This window comes from Solanum dulcamara, chromosome 7 (genome assembly GCF_947179165.1).
Source record: "Solanum dulcamara chromosome 7, daSolDulc1.2, whole genome shotgun sequence".
Classification (NCBI taxonomy): domain Eukaryota; kingdom Viridiplantae; phylum Streptophyta; class Magnoliopsida; order Solanales; family Solanaceae; genus Solanum; species Solanum dulcamara.
Window position 1 is genome coordinate 35,479,605 of NC_077243.1, and position 23,283 is coordinate 35,502,887.

Sequence of the window (23,283 nt, forward strand, 5' to 3'; positions counted from 1 at the left end):
AGTTAGAGTTCCAACCAATATTTTTTCTACCCATCACAACTCCAACGAAATCTAGAAGGCATAGATCTGTCTGGAGAGGATCAAATCAGACTAAAAAGGCTTCTCTGGCAACCTATAAATCTCCCCAAGGTGTGTTTCCAGTGAAACTCTTCTCTCTTTCTTCTTCTTTATTTTTCGAAGCTTTGGTCTCCTCATGCATTTTTCGGTGACTTCAAGCAGATTTTGGCAACATCCAAATTTTTGGCAATGCAATGAATTTCGTTTAGAATCTTTGTCACATTTTTCTCCGAGCCAGGTTCTATCTTTCCTTTCCTCAACTGATTATTTGTGCTTTTGTTTATATACAGTAAGTTTGCTTGCTGTTCTTCGTTCTTAGTTCCTACCATTAGTGTTTTATTTATTGTTCTTCATTTTCCATCCTCACTTAATATTTAGTGTTCTTGAATTGCCTATTAGCTAGTGTGTGTTGTCTCTCTATTATACATTCTATATTGTCAATTATTATCTCGCTTCTTGTATTCTCTGGATTTATTTGTCCTTAGTTTATCACTTTGTAGTTGATATTATTTTAGTAGCTTTGGTAACTGATGGTGGACTAGGGTCATGTCCTCAATTGGGGTTGAAAGTGAGGGGAAATAGTGGTAAGAGGGGGATTGGTTTTCTTAAGTTGAGAGTAGGATCGTGAAACATAGGGTCTCTTACAGAGAAGTCCATAGAGATAGTGAAGAGTCTTAAGAGGAGAAAGATTAATATAGCAGGTGTTCATGAGACTAGATAGGTAGGTACCAAAGCTCGGGATGTGGACAAATTTTAATTATGATACTAACGAGGCTCAAGAGATAGAAATGGAATAGGTATTCTAGTCGACGTAGATCTTAGGGAGTGTGTGGTGGAGGTAAAGAGGATCAGTTATAGGATAATGTTTGTTAAGCTAGTTATAGGCAGGCATATTATGAAAATTGTTAGTGTGTATGCACCCCATGTGGGCCTGGATGAGGAAGTCAATAGGCTTTTTCAGAAGGATTTAGATGAGGTAGTGAGAGGTATACCGAGTACCAAAAATATTTTCATTAGTGGAGATTTCAATGGTAATATCGATACAACTTCTAATGGTTTTGATGATGTTCATGGAGGCTTTGATTTTGGGAAAAGAAATAGCGGTGGGGTATCTCTCTTGGAGTTTGCTAAAGCTTTTGAGTTGGTTATTGCTAACTCGTGTTTTCTGAAGAGGGATAATTAATTGGTTACCTTTAGTAGCATGATATCTAGGACTCAGATTGACTACTTACTCCTCCGGAAGGGTGATAGAGACCTTTGAAAGAATTGCAAGATTATTCCGAGTGAAAATATTACTACAAAAAATAAGCCTTTTGTGATAGACTTGGAGATTAAGAGGGATAGGAGAAAGAAGACCCTTTATGACTAACCGAGGATTAGATAGGGGCCTATATCCCGCCCTTTCTTGGAAGATAGGGGAGAAGTTGAGTAGTTTATGGGCTGGAGTAGTAGCGGGGATGTGAACAATGTGGGACATGACTGTTGGTTGCATTAGAAAATCAGCTATAGAGGTTCTAGGTTTATCGAGAGGAATCAGTGGTGGTCGTCAAAAACATTGGTAGTGGAATGGAGAAGTACAAGGCAAAGTGAAAGCTAATAAGGTTGCCTATATGGAGTGGTTGGACTGCGTGGATGAGGATGAGAGAGTAGAATTAAAGATATCTATAAGAAAGCGAAGACAGAAATAAGGTTAGAAGTCACCAGTGCTAAGATGACAGCTTTTGAACGCTTATATGTCAAGTTAGGGGAAAAATTGGGGATAAGAGATTGTATAGGTTCGTCAAAGAGAGAGAGAGAGAGAGAGAGAGAAAAAAACCCGCGACTTGGATCTAATTAAGTGCATAAAGAACGAGGAAGGTGAAGTGTTAGTGGATGAGACCTCTATCAAGCAAATGTGACAAACTTACTTCTACAAACTCTTAAATGAAAAAGGAGACAGAGACATTGCACTGGGTGATTTGGCGCACTCTCATAGTCTTTGGGACTTTTGGTACTTCAGGTGTTTTAGAGTTGAGGAGGTTAGACATTCTATTAGCAGGATGAGGAGGGGCAGAGAGACCGGGCCCAATGAGATTCCAGTGGACTTTTGGAAAAACACTAACAAGACAAGTTTGGAGTCATTGACTAGGTTGTTTAATGTTATTTTGAAGACAGCTAAGATGCCAGATAAATGGAGGTGGAGTACTATGGTTCTATTGTATAAGAACAAGGGCGATATCCAAAACTGTAATAATTACATGGGTATCAAATTGCTAAGTTACACCATGAAGATAATGGAGAGAGTGGTGGAGATGAAGGTGAGGAGAGGAGTGTCAATCTCAGAGAATTAGTTTAGATTCATGTTAGGGTTGTCGACTACTGAAGCAATCCATCTTTTGTGGAGACTGGTGGAGAAATTTAGAGAAAGAAAAAGGGATCTTCATATGGTGTTCATTGATCTTGAAATGGCTTATGACAAAGTTTTGAGGGATTTTCTATGGAGGTGTTTGGAGGCTAAAGGTGTCCTGATGAGGTATATTAGGGCAATAAATAACATGTATGCTGGAGACAAGACTCAGGTTAGGACGGTAGGAGGTGACTCATAACATTTTCCTATTAAGATGGGACTACATTAGGGATTTGTACTAAGTCCTTATTTTTGCCTTGGTGATAGATGAGCTGACACAGTCTATTCAGGAAGAGGTTCCATGGTGTATACTATTTGCGGACGATATATTTTTAATTGATGAGACTCGAGACAGAGTTAATGATAGGTTGAAGGTTTGAGGACTGTCACGCCCCAATAGGGTACCCTAAGCGTGACTGGCACTCAGAAACAATCTCTGGCCTCTAAGAGAACCACTTAGTCTCATCACTCATTCGTTTATCATTGGAAGACTTAAGTGAAAATAAGAATACTTATGTGAGCTCGCCATCATCACTATCAAAGGAAAGAAATAATTCTTAGAAGAAGTAGTTTTAAAGGAGAACTACTCCAATTACATCATCAAACTCTGTCTATAAAGCCTCTAACACTATCAAACGGTGCCAATGACATGTTCATAGCTACCTCAAAAGAAACATAGTACTAAAAAATAATGAAAAGATAAAGAGTTCCTCCGAATACAAGAAGGACTCACCAAATAGTTAGAAAGTAATGATCTTTAACGATGCGCTTGTTGAGGATCTTTAACACCTGTATCTGCATCATAAAATGATGCAGGTCGAATGAAGTCAGTACATGGAATGTACGAGTATGTAAATGTACGAGGTCTCATTGGAATTTAATTTAAAAAATAAAACTCATCTCAATGCATCATCATTATCATTACCTCTTCATCAAATTATTATACTTCAAAACATCTTACTCAAAACATCATTTAACCCAAAGAATCAAATTTATGTAAACTCAATGCTTTTGCTCTTTCAAAACACAATCAAATATATATATATATATAAATTTAAATCACTCTTTTTGTTAATGCATATTAAAAGCCAACATCTTTATTCAAAACACGCATGAACATCAAATCAATTAGGGTTCATAGGAAAATAGCCACGAACAACAATTTCTAATAATATGAGAGATAAAAATAATAACAATCTCAATGCATAAATATATCTAACTCAATAGAAGAAGAATTAACTCATTTAGAATTCATGAATTAGGGTAAAACTCAATTATAACTCAAGTACGATGAATTTAAATATTGGGTGCATGGACAAACTCAGTCCAATGCTATGAATAGCCTTACATACCTGAAATCCGAAGCTTTACTCTGAATTGAAGAACTCAATGAACACTCTTGAACCCCTAGCCTTTTCTCCTCGTCGGAGCGTTTTGTGTAATACCCGGAGTATAAGAATCACCGAAATAGTATTTTTACACTACTAAAAACTAAAACTATATTTAAGAATGAGTAAAGAAATATATAGAGAGAAGAGTTGCTTGAGAAAGCTTGATGAATAAAATGAGAAAATGAGGTGGATATTTATAAGTGTGGAGGAGAGACCTAATAATAAATAAAAATAATTACAAAGAATGATCTTAAAAATTCAATGGAGGATTATGATGTAATGGGTGATGTTAAATGGAGGACTATTGATGTCATGTATGATGTCAAATGGATCTAGATCTTTCCATAGTTCGTGAGATGAACTTTGTTTTAACAGAATACTCTTTTTCGGAGCTACTTTTGAATAAAATAACTTCCTCATTATGATTTGGTGTCTCATATGAATTGTATATCTAGAAGTCTACTTTCATGTCGCTTAAGAATCAACTGATTTGGAGCATCCTACAGTGAGATATGACGTTTCTTCTACAAATACTCCATTTTATCACAACACTATGTCTTGCAAAAATTAATTTATTTGACCTACGTAACCTCCGAATCTTAAGATATGATTTTTACAAAAGTTGTAGGTAATGATGTTGATGGTATTCAGAAATTTGAATCACCTAATTTGGACCATCCTATAAAAAGTTATGTCCAAAATACAGAAGCAGTATCAATTTCTTCGAGAATTGAAACATCACATACAATGTTTTAGGAGGTGTTACAGGGACAAACTCTGGAGTCCAAAGGGTTCAGATTGAGTAGCACCAAAACAGAATACTTAGAGTGCAAATTCAGTATTGCGATGGATGAAGATGTCATGGAAGTGAGACTTGCCACTCAACCTATCCCCAAGACAGAAAGTTTTAAATATCTTGGATCCATCATCTAGAGTAGTGGGGGCATCAACGATGATGTCACGCATTGCATTGGGACAGCATGAATGAAATGGAGGATTGCCTTTGGATTTCTCTATGATAAGAAGGTACCACCTAAACTTAAAGGTAAGTTCTACAGAATGGTGGTTAGATCGGCATTGCTATATGGAGTGGAGTGCTGGTCAGTAAAGAAATCTCATGTTCAGAAGATGCATGTTATAGAGATAAGGATGTTGAGATGAATGTATGGACACACTAGGAATGATAAGATTAAGAATGAGGTTATTCGGGAGAAGGTGAGAGTGGCCTATGTGGTAGACAAGATGAGAAAAGTAAGATTGAGATAGTTTAGGCATATGTAGAGGAGGGGTGTAGACGCCCTAATTAGGAGGTGCGAGCGGTTAGATTTGGGGGTTATGCAGAGGGGTAGGGGTAGACCGAAAAAGTATTGGGAGAGGTGACTAGGCAAGATATGGCGCTACTTCATATCATCGAGGAAATGACCTTAGATAGAAAGGAATGAAGTTTGCAGATTAGGATAGAAGGATAGTAAGAATAGAATGGTGTATTGCCTTGTGTCTAGGGCTGTTCACAGTTTTGGTTAAAACCAAAACCAAACCGAAAATTTAACCAAACCGAATAAAAAAACCGACATTCAGTTTGGTTTGGTTTGATTTGGTTTTAAATTTGAATAACCGATAATATTTGGTTTGGTTATGGTTATAAAAAAAATAATCGAATAAATAACTGAATCAAACCGATAATTATATACTTAAAATTTATAATTATTTATATGTATAATATTAGTTTTTCATAAATAATTAAAGATATTTTATACGTTTTAATTATTAATTTAATATTAATATACTTATTTTTAAGGCCCAACAATCCAAACCCAACTCTCAAGCCCAATTATAAATTCTAATAAACACTAAACAGCGGTCTAAGTCCAACAATCCAAGCCCATTAGCCCAACTCTCAAACCCAATTCTAAATCCTAAATTCTAAATCCTAAATTTCTAATAAACACTAAACACTTGAGCAGCAGACAGCAATATAAAGTAAAAGTTAAAACTTTAAAACCCTAGTATCTGTTTTCCTTTTACATTTTTGTTCCTCTCACGTTGGTTTCTCACAAAGTCACAGACTCACAGTCATAGACTAACAGTGAAGGCTCAAGAGCAACCTCAACTTCTCAACCCCAAGTATAAGATTGTCAAATTTTGAGAAGGTTTGTAAGGAGTTTTTCAAATTTTAAATTAATTTTAAGTTGTTTTCTTTTTTTTCCGAATGTTTATGTTGTTTCATTTTCTGTTTTGAACCTCTGTGGGTCGTGAGGAAAAAAGAGCTTCATAAGAATTTGAAGAATGCAGAGAGAGAATATTTGAATTATCTCAGCTAGTCATAAACCGAATAACCGAATCAAACCGAATCAAACCGAATCAAACCGACAATAACCAAACCTGTGGTTATTATTTTACTTGGTTTGGTTATGGTTTTAGACATTTAATAACCGATTAAATTGGTTTGATTATGGTTTTAATCAATAACCGATCCAAACCGAACCATGAACACCCCTACTTGTGTCGGTTTAGGGTTGGTCGTAGGTATAGGCGTGCTATTATAGTTGTGTTGTTATTGCCTTTGATTATCACATTACTTTGTTATCGTTATTGTTTTTGTCTTGTAAAATTTGCATTGCTTTTTTTTTTGCCATTACGCTATATATATTGTTTTTCTCTCTTACTTGGGACTGTGACTTTTGAGTCGAGGGTCTTTCGGAAACAACTTCTCTATCTCCATGAGGTAGTGGTAAGGCCTGCGTACATCCTACCCTCCCTAGATTCCACTTGTAGAATTTCGCGAATATGTTATTGTTGTTAATGACTCAAATGCTTTTATATATATATATATATATATATATATATATATATATATATATATATATATATATATATATATATATATATATAGAAATACAGTAAATAATAGGACCAAGGTTCATCATTTTTCGATCGCAATGAATTTCAATTAAATCTACATCCTTGAACCAGGTGTTGCTTCAGATCTTCAGTATACACACCTTCACCTACCCCAATTTTTTTCACTTTTGTTTTTAAAAATATATTATGTCGTTGAAAAAGTATATATATAGAGACAAAATTAGTAGGTGAATGGAGAGTAGTATATGTAGAGCCATTTCTATGGCAGCATTTGAAGAAGTAGAAGACTAATATTAACAGTTAAAAGGGTGTTCAAAGTTTGATTAAATATCTCAAAATCTAAAATTAAATTAAACTGATTAAATAAATAGACAGCTATTTGGGTTTGATTACTTGGTTTGGTTTTAAACCGTAAAAAAATGATAATATTTAATTTGATTTCATTTAATTAAAAATAAATCGAAGAAAGAATCGAACCAAATACAAATTATGTACGCAATTTTTATAATTATATATATATATATATATATATATATATATATAATATATATTAATCTTTATATATTATTCTAAATACTTTAATTACTTTTTCATCAAAATTTGGCTAATAAACTTTATAGCTTAAGCGTATTTTTCTTAATAGAAACCCATGAATTCAAACTCATTTATTTAAAGGAACCGCAATGAGATTTAGCTAAAAAAAACGTATTTTTTATAAATTGTATTCGCTTATTAAAGCTTATAAATCTTAAGACGGTTTCTTCCTAATCCAAAAATTATAGATCCAAGAATAAAAAGGTATAATGAATTATAAGTTAGGAAAAATATGGAAAAATCTTGCATAATCGTAGAAAAAAAAAAGAAAAGAGAGACACAATATCATTTCATAAAAACGGATAATAGAAAATTTGCAATGCGAAACAAAATACAGAAAGTTCACCGTAGCCGGGGATCGAACCAGGGTCACCCGGCGTGATAGACGGGAAGACTTACCACTATACTACAACGACCTATTGTTGAAGAATCTCTTTACGTGTAATCTTTTTGAGAAAATCCAGAAGAAAAGAGCGTCGACATAACCCTGACATCCAGAAAAACAGACAATAGAGGCTTTTTCCTTTATTTCTTACAACAACTCTTTCTTGTGTCAACGCCTCATCAAAAGGTACTTTTCCCCCTGCTATCCGTTCATTCTTTTCGCGAAAGATTTGTGAATTTTGTTATTCTTTGATATAGTATAGTTCATGGCATGTTCCTGTTGTCCATTATCTACAAATATATGGTCTTGTAATTATTAAATGTGTGGTAGCCATTTATAAAAGAGATGTTGACGTTATGGTTAAATTTAACCAATTTGCAAACAAGTACTATAGATTGAATTGGTCACATGAACATCTTCGTGTTTATTAATGAATCTTTCGCTTTATCAATTTTTATGGTCATTTGTGGTTCATGATGATAATTCATAAATTAGAATTTCGATTTGATTGTTTAGCGACTTCACAAACTATCTCAGATGTGGCCATTATATGTTCTATTGAACAAGTTTTTGGGAACAGAAGAAGATAACACCAAAGAATCAGGAAGGGACCGTTTAAGTTTGGTAGAATCCTTGCTCTTAAAAAAATCATTGGGTCGAGACAAATTCCATGGCACTCTGTCCGGCTCATACTTTGTCGATGTGAGTCAATTTTCTTTTCTTCTTGGAAGTTCTATGCTGATCTCAATGTTTGAATCTCACTACTTACTGGTGTTTGTATAAAATCTAGTGACTCTTCTTAATATATCCTGAATTTTGTTGCTCTAGGTTCCACATATAAACCAACTACATTCGTGGGACTGTGGTCTTGCTTGTGTTCTGATGGTTTTGAGGACTCTTGGAATCAAATATTGTAACATGCAAGAATTACAAGAGTTCTGCTGCACTACGAGGTACTACTTCAAAGTGCTATGAGTATTTGATGATAATTCTTTACTAATGGCCCTACCTTTTTGCTCCGTTTTGATGTGAGATATAGCCTTTAGTTATCTATATTCATTCATCTCTTTGTTTATCTGTTTTTACTTTATCTTCTTTTGTTTGCTCGAGTTGTAAGAAGCTGATACTTGTGTCATTTATTGCTTTGAGAATTCCCACCTTTTCAATAAGTGTTGGTCAAAGTCGAAGTATTCAATTATAACATGCTTAGGATTTCCATTGTAGGTACTGTATACAAACGAGAAAAGGATGTTCCCGATAGAAATTTGTTTTGTTTTCAATGTTTTGTATCAATTGATGCGGGTCTTCTATGTAGCATTTTTTCTTGGATGTTACTCTTAAAGTTTTGGATCCCCACAGTATTAAATACTCCCTTGTAGTCAGCCAATGCTTTCGCACTTCTGTTTAGGTTCCAACATGAGGGAGTGATGATAATAAGTGAACTAGATATACGTAGAATGTGTTGATTTGTACGTTTTTATGATATTTTCGGAGCAAAAAATAAGAAAATGTAATTCTCCTGTACCTATGAACTTAAGAATTGAAGCTTGTCCCTGTTTAATCATCATTCTAGGGAAAGATATTCTTCTAACCCCTGTATATTGTGTCATGTTGTCTCCAGTATTTATTTTTCATGCATGATTTGCCTAAAGCATGTACATCTTCCATGTTGCACCAAAAGCTAAGAAAAAAATTATATTTGTGTTTTGACATTAATGACTGTACTCTTTCCATCTTCAAATAACATGTGTTTCTTTCTGTCGAGACACCACCACCAAATTGCAGCAGGTGAGCTTCTCATTGTAGAGATTGAACTAACTGATAATTCTTTGTAAAATATATCTTATGTTTCTTAAATAGGAACTAGTTAGTGGTATTTATTCATTCAAAAGTAAGATTATAATATCGTAGCCTCAAAATTTTTCTGGTCAATTGTTTTCCCTGCTGCAAATTTTGTTTTGATCAAGCATATTAATTTTATTGAAAATCAAGGCTCTGGTATAATTCATCTTATTCTCTGATTATTCAGTACCACTATTTATTTTGTCATTGGTATATCACAATTTTCACTCGAATTATCTGCTGGATTGAATGGGGTCAAAGGAAACTATCATCTGCCTCTTATATGATCAAGATGAAATGATTTTCAAAGATAATCACTGTTGCTTTTATTTTTTGCAGTATTTGGACAGTTGATCTGGCATATTTATTGAAGAAATTTTCTGTCAATTTTTCCTACTTCACAGTAACATTAGGTGCAAATCCAAGTTTTTCTGTGGAGACATTTTACAAGGTATTGTCCTTTCTCATAAAAAAATTGTGGATAAGAGATTTCACTCTGTAAACTGCTCATTCACACATTGACATTCAGTTTGAAATGATGCCAGTGACCTAGCAAAATGTGAAATAGGTTGATCCACTCCAGATATTTCAGCAACTTAACACCATATTTTTTTGGCATAATACATAAACAAACATTCCAACTTGGCCTTAACTGGCAAGTACACACTCCAACTTTGAGAGTGCACATCTAGACACCTAAACTTGATCTCAACTGACAATTAAACACTGCAGCTCGTCTCCATTGTGTCTCGTGGACACCCAACGCTTATGTGGAACATAAATTTTGGAGGTGTCTAGATGATCATTTTGTAAGTTGGAGTGTTCAACTGACTCGGTGGAGACGAGTGGAGGTGTCTAGATGTTCATATTCAGAGTTGGAGTGTTTACTTGTCAGCTGAGGCCAAGTTTGAGTGTCTATTTATGTATTATGCTGATTGTTTTTTCTTATTTAGATCCAGATATTTTCCTATATCCTCTAGATTGTCAGTTCTCTGATTGTCAAAAATGTCAAATTGCATGTTATGTGCTTCTAATGTCCTCAACTGATAATGCTCATATTAAATGTCAATGTGTGGAATAACGTAAGTTATAGACAATATGTTGATGTTTACTCTCTGACGAGTGTAGAATTAAGATCCATGTGATGAAAAAGCTATCATAACCTGATAGAGATTGCTTTTTCCCATGATTTCATGTTGAGTTCATATATTAATCTTCGAAATTTGTCTCACAAAAATTGCACTTCAATCTCATCCCACTCTAACTGCTCTATTTGTATATCAAGTAAATCAGGTTGCTCATGTCACATTTACTATCTAAAACAATCTATTTTTTGCTTCTTTTTTTGTTTTCGCTCTTTGCATATTTAGTTGTGTTGATTTGGTACAAAAGCAGGAGTTATAGTAACTAAAAACATGATATATGTGAAGCTATTGTGGCTGATGTCAGGAAAGATATGACGCCTGCTCATGGTGGTGGCTTGCTCTGTGAAATTTGGTTTTCTTTTTTCTGCCTTTGTAAAGCTCATAACATTGAATATTTGCAGGAACAACTGCCCAATGATCTTGTCCGAGTGGACATGCTATTTCAAAAATCACGTGATGCTGGTATAAGTATAGAGGTAGCAATTTATTTCCAGTCAATAGTCGATATTTTGCAGGGTTGCTAAGATTTCATCTGAATTAGTTTTGGATTTACTACAAGAGTTATGAACTAGGAGTTTTGAGCTTCCTGTTTGTAATACGTAAAGAACTAGTTCTTAGTGGTAGAAATCAATGATATTACTCTTTACTAATAAAAGAATACTTACAAGACTAGTTTTGCATTTTAACAGAGTTTGCTTGCAAAGTTAAAATTAAGTAGAGATGAGAGAAAAACGTGATCATCTTTTTTTAACCATTCGTTGCTATAAACAAAAGATGAACATTATTGGACGTAAAGTATTACATGGTCTGCTCTTTGTTGGTAAACATGGACTGTGGCCTTAAAAAAATACTCCCTCCATTTCAAAAAGAATGACTTGCTTTCCTTTTTAGTCTATTTAAAAAAGAACGACCCATTTCCTTTTTTGGCAACACTTAAATTTCAACTTTCCACGTGGCATATTTAAGGCCATATGATTAAAGACCATTTTGGTACATTTGACTTAACTTTAATTTAGGACCATAAGATTGAAAAGTCTTCTTTATTTTCTTAGACTTCGTGCTAAGTCAAACTAGACCATTCTTTTTGAAACGGAGGGAGTATAGTTTTTCTAGAAGGGATAGCTAGTCTCATTTTCTTAGTCTTAGAGACTTAGCAACTAGCCCTATCATAACAGAAACCGGGATTTGTTTTGTTGAAAGCCTAATTACATAAATGAATAAATGTGTTCACTTTTGTGGTTTGGTCTAGCTTATTATTGTATTCTATGTTCTGCCTCCCCCCCTCAAAAAAAAAAAAAAAGAAGATTAGGACAGCATGTTAAAAACTTAAGTAGATTAGTAAATGTGTCCTCTCCTAATCCTTAAACTTTTAGATGAAGCGTGTCTTATGTTTCAAATGAAATGTACAAAGATGAATTTGAGAGCTTAGATGTTAACCTATCAGCTTGCTCTCTCAAGCCCCACTCTCATGATACTCCCTCTATCCCAATTTATGTGAAACATTTTCCTTTTTAGTCAATCCCGTTCCTTATTTGACAAATATTTAATGAAACTATCAACACTTTACCCCTGTTGGGTCCCACTTATTTGGCAGAAAGTCCACAAAGGCATGCTTTTCTATGTAAAAAATCATTTATTTTATGGATAGTTTTGAATCATTGCAAAGTCTTCCCATATTGCTCAAAAACTCCGTGCCCAGTCGAACTACATCACATAATTTGGGATGGAGGGAGTACTTACATAGGGAGTAGGGTATGTTTTTTTGTATATAAACACTTACATTGGTACAATATGCATACAAAAGGAAGCCTATACATTTGTTTTGTTACTAATTAATGTCTTGGCAGAAGAACAATCTTTGGCCGGTACAGGGTCAGGGTACCTTTGTTTTTTCTTGGGAAAGGTAACATTAGGGCCAGAGTACCCTATAGGATGTATAAATTATATAAATAGGATACGATAAAGGGTGGGCTTGAATTTTTTTCCCTGCTCTTAACAAAATTTGTTGAAAATGACCTTAACTTTAAAAAATCCACTGGGCAAAGCGTTTGTTGCCCAAGGCAAAACCAGCTTATGCTCACAACCTATGTCCAATGGGCAACAAAAGTTTTGCCCAATGGATTTCCTTAAGCAGAGTTCATTTCATTAAAAAAATAAATTGTTAAGCTGTCAAAAGTACAAGACCACCCATTATGGAGGTCATTCCTGCAAATCACTCATACAGGATGGGGTCTTCTAGTTGAAATGGTGATGCTGAATCTGGAACTGTTTGTAGGGCCTTCAGGTGGTGCCATTTTGAGGTTGTAAGATGAGAAAAGGTAATGTGAGATGGTTTATCCATGCCCTACATAGACCTCCACATTGTAAGTGTTACACTTCGATGATATGAGGTGATAAAGGGGATCAAGTCGAACCCAAACTCAGATGGAGAGTAGGTGTCTCAGACGACCTACAATTTCTCAGAATTGATGATGCCATGGAAGTAAAAAATTCCAGATAGGTGATCCAACTAGTTAGGATTAAGGCTTAATTGTTATGTTTACACTTACATTAGGTTCATTGTTTGACATCCAATAGCTCGGAATGACGACAGAGAATTCATAGAGCTGATACCAACTTGCTTGTTTAAGGTCGAGGCATAGATTGATTGACTAATCGATCCTTACTTGTTGTGGGGCCAGTTTGAGGCCACAGGATGGCGTGGAGCATATCATCAGACTATTCTTCTTCCTTGTAGTGCAAGTCTCAGTAAGCCTTGGCCATAGGGTGTGACCTTATTTTAGAATTGGTTTTAACTAATTATTTGATCTTGTGAATAGTGTTCATCACAGTTTGTGAACTCCCTATCAAAATAGTTCTTCTCTATGCTCTTGTTTGTAAGCAACTTGCATAGTGTCAACTCAACTTTGTTGAATTTTGCAATGTTTTTATTTTCTGTCAATCTACAGGTTCAGGAACTTAATTTGCTCACTATAGCTCTATGTTTATCATCCTATGATATTATACATAAACATCCTCCTTTTCCAGTGCAGATCAATCAGCAGCGAAGAGATCTCTTTACTGATCTTGTCTGGAAATTTTCTTGTAATTACTTTAGTTGATCAGTACAAATTAAGGTATAATGTTCATCTTTTATTGATTCATCACTTTTTACCTTCCCTTGTATCTTCCTTCGTCACCAGAGCAGACATATTTTTCTCTTACATATATGACCTTTTCTGCAGTCATTCTTGGTTGGATGTTTGTGCTTCAGATTTATGCATCGACACTCCAGACTACACTGGTGAGAAGTTTCTTCATTCCTGCTCCTCATACGTGGTGCAGCTTTTCAAGTAGAGTGGACTCTAGTTAAAACAACATTTTGGGAGGTCAAAATACTTACTAGTTATTATGAAATTAATTGACATACAGATAGCTTTATTGAAAAATGTCCAGATTCCCTTAATCTCTTTTCATCCTCATTTGAATATAAAACTAGTTTAACAGGGGAATTTATATTTTTTGGAAGGGTCATATTAACTCGCAAGTATGCCCTAAATAACATATTGAACTACATGCAAAAAATGTTTTTTTTAAATCAGGTATGTAAGTTTATTCAAACCTGGGGTGATAATTCTTAAATATTAGGAAATTCAATGTTGAAAGATGAAACTAAATAACTGAAGGTTGAAACAATTATTGACAACTATTAGAAAGTTCACTAATAAAACATTGTTTATATCTTAGTAAAGGTCCAAAATTATCATTTCATTATTTGCCTACTGATATTTTCATCAATGGGAAGACTTCTAGTTTGTGTAAATTTTATTCTTCTAAGCTCCACTAGCATGGGAAAATATAGTACATGTTGTTTGTTATCTTTCAACTTATTGGTTTGCAGATGGAAACTCCCACCTTTTCTGTATGCTAAAGTGTCACTGGACTGTCTTGGCATTCATATGGCATCATTAAGTGGCATATAGGTTTAATCAATTAGAAAGATAGTTAGGTTAGACAATGATATGATTGACTACAAAATACATTTCTGATCTGAGTACTGATCTAATGGACCTCTGTCCTCTTCATACTTGAGTTATTGCACAAATAATAGAATCCTCTTTTCTGAATCATGTTTACACAGGTCATTATATTGTCATCTGTGGCTATGACACTGACGCAGATGAGTTTGAGATTCGTGATCCTGCCAGTTCAAGGTTTTTCCTAATTACCTTTAGCTTCGTTAACAAAAATTCATCTCATCTTTTCACCATTAAATTAACAAGGAACTTACAAAAGGACCATTCCTGATAGACGATCTTACCAATTCTAATAATGACTATTTTAATTTCATGATATTTTTCATCATAAAAGTGGAAGATGAAGAAGTTATTTATAATTTTGTTTGTTGTTGGATGTCTCTATTAAGATGTCAATGCTTATGTTACTTGGATTTGATATGGGGTGAGGTGTTTAGTTTATTATTGTAGAGTAGAGAGCACAACTGGTAACATAGAGACATGGACAAGACAGAGACATCATGAACATGTTTATGCTTTGGTGGTTGGTATGGTACTGAACAGAGAAGGGGTTTTCTCCAACAAGGGGAGATAATTCCTAAAACTCAGTGAAAACAAGTCATGAAACATTTAAAGTTTTTTCTTTATCCCCTAAAGGTATGATTTTCATGGAGGTTGTCGAGTTTGTGATGGGGTGTTGAAATAAGGTTCATTTGGCATTTTATAGGACATCCTAAGGAATATGGAGCGGAGCAGTGCAAAGTCCAAATATCACCTGACAGACAGAGGATAGTGATATACGATATGTTACTTGGATGGGGAAGGGTCCATCAGAGAAATATCTTTTTCAAAGAGATGATCTTCTGAAGAGGTCCCAAATACTTCCAATTTTGTCTCCTATACTCCAGCCATGATATCCAGCAACGTGAGTCTCCTCAGCTTTGTGTATATCCATTTACATGGAGATGACAGAAACAATTCATGGAAGCTTTAGGAATAGCTAGAGGAACATTATAGTGTGTACTGATTTTAGTTACTAAGGCACGTACCAAAAAGAGCTGTTGGAAAATAAAAGGCTCAACTCATCTGGCCAGTTTTGCACCAAGCAGTTATTTAGAATTAGTTCAAATTATCCTTGACGGGGCTACAGGGTGAGGAGGTGGAATTTCTCTTAGTCCTAGCCCTGTCAAAATGTTGGTATAGTAGGCTGTAGCAGGAGAGTTAATTTGGCATTTCTTCAATGTTTCATCCTACACACCAAACTGTTAAATCTATTGGGGTGGTCTAAGTCATTCCTGAGGGAACACAGACATGTTGCATGGTTCTATTGAGCAGATATACTTTCTGTGAAGGTCCATGGCAGCTATTAAATGTACTAGGTAAGAGAACATGTAATTTCTGAATTTCTACCTGGATATTCCTGTATCTTTTCTATGACTATTCTAGAAGATGTATGATTTGTCTAAAGGATGAAGGAGTCTTTTGTTTGTTTGAATGGAACTCTTCTTCAGAATCTAGACTTTAAATTTGTTATTTTCCTTGTCTTTGTGATTTGATTAACCCGCCCAAGAAATTTATTCTTAATTTGGTGGTGTAGTAGGAAAGTGAGTAGCAAATTTTATCACTTAATAGCATGTTTAGAAAGCTAAGGCAAATGGATGAATTTGGGGTTTTATGTCATCCAACAAAGCTGGATTGGGATGGATATCTCTCATCTGCTATATGCAGATGACTCTCTGATTCTACGTGATGTTGAAGTTGATGATTCGTACTGTCTTTGAAGCAGTCTCAGGCTACATGTCAATTGGAGGAAAAGTCTGACCTTTCTTATCAACATGGTACCTTAGATTCATTGGTTGGCAGGTCCTTGGCACGTGAAGTTGGTAGTATGCCAACTACTTATCTTGGCCTAGCACTGGGGGCCAAAAACAAAGCACTGGAGATATGGGTTGGTGTGATTGATAGATCTATTAAGAGACTCTCTAAGTGGAAGACTCAATATCTTTCACTTGGAAGCAGAGTGGTCCTAGTAAAATAGTGTTTGATTCTCTTCCAACTTATGCGATCCTTTTTCCCTCTACCAGTCAAGATGGAAAGAAGGTTGGACACTCTCAGAAGGAATTTCATTTGGCAAGGAAACAAAAAGCTATTCACTTGGTAAACTGGAAGACAGTCATATCAAGCAAAGCACTTGACGGTTTAGGCATCAGAAATTTGAGGCAACACAACAAAAGTCTCTTACTTAAGTAGCTGTGGAGATATAATAATTAGTACCTGGCTTTATGGAGGAAGGTAATTGATTTTAAGTTTGAAAAAGTCTCCCAGTGATGCACAAAGGTGGTGAATCCCCTTATGGTGTAAGCAATTGGAGATCAATCTCTACACTAGGGCCTTATTTTTTCTGCAGCACAGAAATTCAGCTAGGAAATGGTAGGTGGGCTGCCTTTTGGGATGATAACTGGATAGGACGTGGTGGTGTTCAAAATCGAACCGAAATCGATAAACCAAACCGAAAAAAAGTTACTGGTTTATCGGTAATGGGTTATTGGTTTAGCGGTTTTGGTAATGGTTTTAATTTGTTTTGTTATCCGGTTATTGGTTCTTAACGGTTTAAGGTTTTTTCTTAACGGGTTAACCGATAACTCGATAGTAACTTAATAATTTATATTAATTACCATTCGGTATATGAAGGGGAGCCTTGGAGTAACTGGTAAAGTTGCTTCCATGTGACCAGGAGGTCACGGGTTCAAGCCTTGGAAACAGCCTCTGGCAGAAATGCAAGGTAAGACTGCGTACAATAGACCCTTGTGGTCGGACCCTTCCCCGGACCCTGCGCATAGCGGAAGCTTTAGTGTACTGGGCTGCCCTTTTTTACCATTCAGTATATTTTTTTTTTTTTTTTTTTTTTTTAAAAAAGAAAATTAATAGGAGTATATAAAGTCCTTTACTTAGGGTTTAGTTTTCATACTTTTATTTCTTGCTGTCTCAAACTCTTGGTTATTATACAATGTTTTACATTTGCTTTTGAGCAAGACGGAATGTATCCATTAAATGTGCATGGTTCATTTTGTTTGTCACCTTGTTTCTAAGTGATTTTCAATTTTTTTTCTCAAATCTTACTGGTTAAACCGATAATCGAACCGATAATGATCAATAACCGATAAGCCAATATCTTAATGGTTCTATAAAGGTTTGGCATGTCTATAAATCAATAACTGAGAAGTCAAACCGATAAACTTCAAAACCAAACTGAACCGACCGATACGCAACCCTAATAGGACGTGGCCCTCTAAAAGACTAATATCCTGACCTATATCTGCTAGCAACAAATCTTCAAGCCACAGTCGAAGAGACAAGAGAAACACCAAAGCTGGAATCTAAACCTCAGAGAATGGCTAAATGATTGGGAAGTGAATAGAGTTTCTGGAATGCTAGATCAAGTGGAGCAGGTTCAAGTTTAAACCGATTGTGGGGGTTCTCTGGTATGGAAAGGCTCAAGCTCCAAAATCTTCTCAGTAAAATCAGCTTTAGTATTTTGATGGGTTCTTGCCATGAGGTGAAGGGATGGCCATGGTAGCAGATTTGGAAAGTAATTGCAACCTCAATGGTTTGTATGGTTAGTGGCCAGAAAAGCATGTCTAACTCAAGAGAAATTTAAGAGGAGGGGTTACATATTGGGTTTCAGATGTCACCTATGTGAAAAAGAAGGTGAAAGACAATTCTCATTTGTTTCTACATTGTGTTGTCACAGCTCAACTATGGCACATGTTCTTGTGTATGACTGGAATGAGTTGGTCTAAGACAGTAAACATCCTGAGATGTTGGAATGCAGTAGTTGATGGTATTAAATGGTGGCAACTCATCCCAGCTTGCATTTGGTGAATAGTTTGAAAGGAAAAAAAAACTCTGGATGCTTTTACAATACAAATAACTCTACACAGAGAGTTATACAGAACTGTATATTACTTTTTTTTTTTTGGAGTAAAGAATCCTGTAAATTATAGTGAATTCATACTCGAAGTTACGTAATCCCTTTAAGTTTTTGTTAGATCCAGGGGCTTGTAATACTCTGATTTACTTTTGGAGTATGTATTTTGTTCTCTTTATCAGCATCTTATGTGTTTTTTTATAATGAATTGTTACCATTATCAAAAAAGAGTAGCAAATTTTCTCTATAATAAAATAAAAAAGGTTCCTTCTTCAAAGAAACCAACTTTTTATTTTTGGATTTTTACGATTCTGCTTTAGGTTGTTTGAGAAACCAGTTAGTTTATATTTGCATTATGTTTAGAAATCTTATGCAGGAAATATGGAAGGGTCACTTCAAAGTGTTTAGAGAAGGCCCGCAAATCCTTCGGAACTGATGAAGATCTTCTACTGGTAAATTAAGCTGTTTTTCCAATTTTTCCTGTGACATGAAAGAATGAAGGCCCATCTTACTCATACTTGTTGCTGATTGAGATGCCTGCTTCAGTTTCATTTAATTTAATCTGACACTGAATTAATTATTGATGACTATGCAATCAAATTCACTTTAGGAATTCGATTTGCAAGAGCATGCATTGTCACAAGGCATTTATTTATTTTCTTGATAAGGAAAACAGGATATAGTAAATGGGCATTCTGAGAATTGTTATAATCAGTCTTTCCTGGTTTGCAACTTTACGGGGGAAGATGCATTCCTGTGTGTACAGTAGTTAATTACTTTGGATTTGATCGTTTGATAAAGAAGTAAAAAAATGTATCAAATATTACAAGAGCTTCAACCAAGTAAGAAGAACAAATGAAATCTCAGAACATACTGCAAACTGCAGATTTTGCGATACCTCTAAACTACTGGATGCATGATAATAATAAAGATAATTCTGTTGGTATATGACTACCAATCTACTCAAGTCTTTCCTTTATCCCCCACGAGGGTATGAAAGCTTTAATCAAATATGATAATGACCTGTTAAAAAACAAAGCGGTAGGGGTGACTATTCTACAGTTTGTTCTTCTTTTCCCTGGTTTTGTTGGAATTCAGATGTTGAAGATATATTGATGACATTCTAAGTTTTTATCTCTTGAATGCAGATCCGTGTAGAAAGAGAGGAGACTAAAAGCAGCCATCATGCATGGTGATCGTTGTTTTACGCAGTTACTCTAAAAATAAACTGATCGATCATATTATGTTTTGTTGTTGTGTGTATTCTTTAAATTGAGCAATAGCAGCACGAACCTTTTCAAAGAATCCTCATAGTGAGAAATTTTTAAGAAAGCCAGGGCTTCCGTGATGCAAGTGGAAACGAAAAGACTGTGCTCTTAATGATTGACATAAATACCTTGTGAATTTGTTCCTGAATTGAGAATCTATTCAATCAATCTATACATGTGAATATTACTATTTTATTGTCTTAATTTTTCTAACTTGTACATCCCAAAATTAAAGCAAGACTTTTCTTTGTGTTTTTCTAATCTTTCTATACACCAACAGAAGTCCATTGTATTTGATTGATTCTAGATTTGGCTTAGAGACAGCAGGCTTCTGGGGATATTGTTAGAATTAATGATTTTTCTTTCTTCTACTATTTCATGGTATGATCCGTGTAATAGTTGCGCTTCCCGCTCGAGGTTTAATTTGTTTATTGTTATTAACGAAGCTAATTAATAATAGTTGTTGCGTGTGTAAATTCATTTATTTCACACTGGATCTAGCGCAGATCATGATAGATATGCCATATTCTGATTGTGACATTTGGAATGTGATATGATTATGTCACGACCCAAAAACTGAGGTCATGATGGCACACATCTCAAAACCCAATCTGATGTATAACCCTAAAAATAAAACTCATACAAGACTCCCAAAGGGAAAAGTGATGCCACGATTTAAATAAAAAGAAAAAAAAATAATGAAGAAATTATCCCAAAACCTGGTGTCATAAGTATAAAGAGCATCTAATGCAAGGTTCGAATCTGAAGATACAACATAAGTCTCTGAATGATACAAAAGACTGAAAAATAAAGATAGACTAGTGACGATCCGAATTCTAGGACCTCACCACTAATCTGAGAATACACAATCCGCTAGAATATTAACTGCCACGTGGGGTACCCCGACTAGTATCTGCATCAAAAAGGGACACAGAAGTAGGGGTGAGTACAATTCACATGTACTCAGTAGGTTTTAGCTGACGGAGTATAAGGAATTAATCAAATCTATGAAATAAACTAAGAAACGCTTCCACCTGCATACAGAAAAGTCCCACTTCGGCATCGGTGCTGCCAGTTTATATATATATTGGCGCGAGTAAAGTAAACCCATAATAATAGCTCATAATCATAATTAATCAGATAATTCAAGCAACACAGATATCAATGCAATGCAATGCAATATGATGATGCAATGATGTAGTGGTACGGTGGAATCAAGACTATCGCACAGCCTGTCGTATATACCTGCCGAGCTATGCTACCAAGCAGGACCCATGGGGGTCTCGCAGACCATATACCTCAATCACAATATCTCATTATCCTTGCCACCTCCTCGTGGTCAAGGGATCACAATGCATCCACTACCCTGCCGGAAAACTGCCTCGGTCAGGGACTCAAGATACAAAGGTTAGGATCACAATGCATCCACTACCCTGCCGAAAAACTGCCTCGGTCAGGGACTCAAGCTACAAAGGTTGGGATCACAATGCATCCACTACCCTGCCGAAAAACTGCCTCGGTCAGGGACTCAAGATACAAAGGTTTAAAGGTGTTTCATTTTCTTTCTCAAAAAGAATTTCCATATTTCTCAACTTCCCATGTTTCATGATATGATGAATGAGGATGAATGCATCAAAACACATATGCATGGAAGTAATAATCAACTCACATGTGGTATAAGGTTCAAAGTTCTCAAAACTTAACCTATACATGATATTCACCCTCAATAAATAGTAACGGGAAGAACACACTTTCATTTAAATATTCACCCCTTTCTCAACAATATTTCAATACTCAAGTATGCTCAAAACCCCCAACTCAAGCCTCTCTCTTAGGCAAATCATAATTCACATGCTCTCAAAGCAAATAAGATAACAAATAAGGCCCCCACACGGGCTATGTAATACAAATAAACCCCGTCACGGCAACACATTAATAAATAAGCCTCTACACGGACATCACAATATATATAACATTCTCAACTCATACTACAACCCCATCCCAAAGTCTATAACATATGAATGACTAATTACCCCATCTCAATCTCAAAGAAAGATAGCCAAACCTACCTCAATTGCCGAAATCGCACTCGAATACCTCCACCGGACAAGCAACTCTCGAATTCAGCGTCCGGAATGACAACCCACTATCAATAATGAAACATACACGTCACAAGGAGTCCAATGACACCCATATTGATAGGTTTCGGAACCGGGGGTAAAATGGTCCAAAAATTAACTATTTTCGAAAAGGGTCAAATCTGGAAATTTATTGAACAATCCCATTCTATTGGTAATAAGGAACTCATGGTTGAAAAACCCATAAAAATATAGCTCAAAACGAGTTGGAAATCACAATTTTCCTTAAATTCGGATTAGGGAAGAAACAAAGATTTTTGGGGTTTGAAACTAAAATTTAAGAGTTAAAATCATCAAAAACTTAATGAAAAAGGAAGGTTTTAGGTCAAAAATCACGTACCCAACACTTTGCCTCAAAAATCTCTTCTCAAATCACCTCAAGGAGTTCAAGAACTCGAACAAATGATGAAAAATATTGAAATGGGAAGAAAGGGGCATTTTCTGCCCAAAAAGTTACTGTTCACGCGTGTTACTGTTCATGCGTGTTACTGTTCACGCGTGTTTTGTATAAATTTTTGAAAATCACCCTCAAGGTCATTACATTATCCACCACTAAAAAGGATGTTTGTCCTCGAACATAAGATAAAATAAAGTACCTGGGGTCTCAAAAAGCTGAGGGTACCGAGCCTGCATATCAGACTCTAACTCCCAAGTCGCCTCCTCAGCAGGCCGATGCTGCCACTGCACCTTGACCAAAGCGACCTCCTTGGTCCTGAGTCTACGAAGCCGCCTATCTAGAATAACTGTCGGCTCCTCCTCATAAGTCACATTCGGACTCAACTCTAGCGCATCATAAGAAATCACATGAGACTCATCCGATATGTACTTGCGAAGCATGGAAACATGAAACACCGGATGGACAGCTGACAATTTAGGGGGTAAGGCCAACTTATACGCCACTCCACCTACTCTCCTCAGGATTTCAAACGGGCTAACAAACCTTGGGCTAAGCTTGCCCTTCTTTCCGAACCTCATCACACCCTTCATGGGCGATATTTTAAGCCACACGCAATCACCCACCATGAACTCTAAGGGACGAACCCTCCTATCAGCATAACTCTTCTGACGACTCTGAGCTGTCAATAGTCGACCCTGAATCAAACGTACCCTCTCCACAGCATCCCTAAGTAAGTCAGTATCCAATGCATCAACCGCAACAGAATCAAACCATCCAATGGGTGATCGACACCTACGACCATACAATGCCTCAAATGGTGCCATTTGAATGCTGGAGTGATAACTGTTATTATAGGCAAACTCTGCTAAGGGCAAGTATTGGTCCCATCGGGCAC

General features: G+C 35.7%; 2 protein-coding genes across 5 annotated transcripts; both read left to right on the forward strand.

Annotated features, from left to right (window-relative positions):
• Positions 1 to 919: 919 nt before the first annotated feature.
• On the forward strand, positions 920 to 1,240 carry LOC129894694 (uncharacterized). The gene has a single exon (XM_055970356.1). The coding sequence runs from the start codon at positions 920 to 922 to the stop codon at positions 1,238 to 1,240; it is 321 nt and encodes a 106-aa protein (XP_055826331.1).
• Positions 1,241 to 7,717: 6,477 nt separating this feature from the next.
• Positions 7,718 to 20,043, forward strand: LOC129895550 (guanylyl cyclase 1). 4 transcript variants are annotated; one of them, XM_055971274.1, is made up of 10 exons: positions 7,719 to 7,861; positions 8,213 to 8,377; positions 8,504 to 8,628; positions 9,857 to 9,968; positions 11,064 to 11,138; positions 13,690 to 13,778; positions 13,887 to 13,945; positions 14,783 to 14,855; positions 18,962 to 19,037; positions 19,734 to 20,043. In XM_055971274.1, exons 2-10 carry the CDS (start codon positions 8,213 to 8,215, stop codon positions 19,779 to 19,781), a joined length of 822 nt encoding a protein of 273 aa, XP_055827249.1. In that variant the 5' UTR covers positions 7,719 to 7,861; the 3' UTR covers positions 19,782 to 20,043. The 4 variants fall into 4 exon arrangements, with proteins under 4 accessions (XP_055827250.1, XP_055827251.1, XP_055827249.1 ...); XM_055971277.1 differs by having other exon boundaries at positions 7,745 to 7,861; positions 8,192 to 8,377; XM_055971275.1 differs by lacking the exon at positions 19,734 to 20,043 and having other exon boundaries at positions 7,718 to 7,861; positions 18,962 to 19,046.
• Positions 20,044 to 23,283: the final 3,240 nt, after the last annotated feature.